At 34.4% G+C, this 2,352-nt stretch overlaps 1 protein-coding gene across 1 annotated transcript in view; it reads left to right on the top strand.

The window, feature by feature from the left end:
- The window catches only part of KYNU (kynureninase), a 155,563-nt gene that overhangs the window by 61,879 nt on the left and 91,332 nt on the right, over nt 1-2,352 (top strand). The window contains exon 7 of the mRNA XM_012641740.1: nt 124-270. Within this exon, the coding sequence (XP_012497194.1) occupies nt 124-270 (147 nt within the window). The remainder of the gene's footprint in view (nt 1-123; nt 271-2,352) is intronic.

Here is a 2,352-nt window from a genome sequence, read left to right as displayed (position 1 = left end):
TGAAAATAATTTTTGATTTTTCTCATGATGGAAAAGAGTTCATGGTGAAATTTAGATGGGTGAATATGAAGTGGCAAAAGTATTATTGTTGATATGACATAACTTGTGCCTAACTTGACTTAGGGGGAAGAAACCTTAAGAATGGAGGATATCCTTGAAGTAATTGAGAAGGAAGGAGACTCAATTGCAGTGATCCTGTTCAGTGGGCTGCATTTTTATACTGGGCAGTTCTTTAATATACCTGCCATCACCAAAGCTGGACAAGCAAAGGTAGGCATCCTTTCCTCCTTCCCACCTCACCCTGACCATCACCCGGCTGAAGAAGGTTCTAACTGCGCATCTAGGGAAGTACCTTTGTTTGTGTCTGTGTAAGATTATGTTAAGAGTTAAGAAAAGAATAAGCCTTACATTTAAAAAAAAAAAATGGTAGTCTTTTTTTTGCTTTGGGCATCTCTATTTAAATCACTTTTTGCCACTTCTGTGGTCTCACCTCCTTACTAACAGCTGCTCTCTCTTGGTGTTTGCCTCCAGTCAGCAGGACAGGCAAGCTTCCTGCAGGTGATGTCATTGGTACTTCAACTGCTTGGTCAAAATACGTAGGATGGCAGACAAAATACTTAGGATAGGAACTACGTGTTAGGACTGTTAGAAACTCAATTTGGTATTTTGTCATAGTATAACTCATTCTAACTATAAATCAGCTCTCACTTAACCCTAGGTATCTAAAGATGGAGAAATGTAGATTTAAATTTTATCAGTAGATCAAGTTTTCCACAAGTTACTTTAAGAAGGCCATTTTATTCCTAAGAATCTTGGGAAATTTTTATACTGCCTATAACAAGAGGGCTTTTTTCCCCCTACACACTACTAAATTGCCCTTAAACAGTTTTCCATTCTGAAGTTGTGTTTCTGTGTATAACTGTTTGTAAAAAGTGTTTTTAGTTTTTATTTGCTTGAAAAAAATATCAGAAGGGCAACATCCAACACTCACAATTTATATTTTAAATCCTTAAATAACAGTCCTGTTTCATTCAGTAATCAAGTCATGTATTTAAAAATGTGACAATTGAATTTTATTCTGAACATTAATAAGTTATGGGATTAATATATGTGTGAGGTCTAGTTAATATATTCAGTTATTGAAGCTAATGAATGGAACTAATGAAAAGAAATTTAGCACCGTTATTAGCAGTCTCTAGGAATTTCCAACCACGACTTCCAACTGGTTTGATGGATAACTGTGAAAGTGGTGCATTACAAAAGATATAAAGATAATGTCTTCTTAATTTAGATATTAAATGTTAAGCACCAAAATAAAGAGAGGCCAATAAAAAATCACATTTTAAAATGTTATGCAAGGAATCAGCAGTCCCTGTCCCCTTCGTACACAGGCATGTGTCATTAACCTTCATAGATATGAGATGGGAAGATAGAGAAGAAAGACCACGGGTTTTGGAATCACACAGTCTGAGGTTCAAGTCTTGGCGAGGTCATTTAATTGTTATATAATCTTGGGCAAATCACTTGACTTTTTTGCACCTCTGTTTTCTAAAGTGCTAATTTGGGGTAATGGCTCCCACCTCATAAATTCAGTGTGAGAATGAAGAGAATAAAACATGTAATGGACTGGTACACATTCTGCTGTTAAATAATGGTTTCTTCCTTTTCTATTGTGCCCAATGAATACGAAGTTATGAAGTGGCTCAGATATATGCTTTCTTTTATTTCCCATTGAAAAGCAAGGCAAATTTGTTTATTTAGGTTTTATATGTAATTCTTATATTTAAGTACTTTGATTGCTAAAACCATTCTTTAAGTGTTTTGCAAGCTTTCTTTCACTTAAAAAATGTAAGTGCCTACCAAGTCAAATTCTCATAGAACTCTCAATTAAATCAATGAAAGTAGTAATGAACAGCTCCAATCCAAAGCAGAATTTCTGTCTCATCAGGTATATGTATATTCATCTCTAATCAATAATGCCAGTTTTCTAAAAGTGTCATATCAATTCAGCTTATACTCTTATCACCGTATATGAGACTTTCTTTTGCATTTCATCCTTACCAATAGTTACTATTGTCAGTCTATAATTTTAGCTATTCTGATTAGTTTGTAGAGGTAGCATATGGGAGTTTTAGTTTGCAATTCTCTGATTATTGATAGGGTTGAGAATCTTTCAAGTATTTATTGGCTTTCTGGATCTCTTATATGAAATGCTTGTTCAAGTATCTTGCCCATTTTTCTATTGGGTTGTCTATCTTTTCCTGATTCGGTTGTAAGTGGTATAGAAATTGATTTTGAAGGAAAGAAAGAAAACACTACATTTCCAGTAGTCATCAAAGAAGAAAATGAGGC

This window comes from Propithecus coquereli, unplaced genomic scaffold (assembly GCF_000956105.1).
Source record: "Propithecus coquereli isolate 6110/MARCELLA unplaced genomic scaffold, Pcoq_1.0 Scaffold169, whole genome shotgun sequence".
Lineage (NCBI taxonomy): Eukaryota > Metazoa > Chordata > Mammalia > Primates > Indriidae > Propithecus > Propithecus coquereli.
The sequence above is the reverse complement of the archived record's forward strand: the minus strand, read 5'-3'. Positions and strand labels throughout refer to the sequence as shown.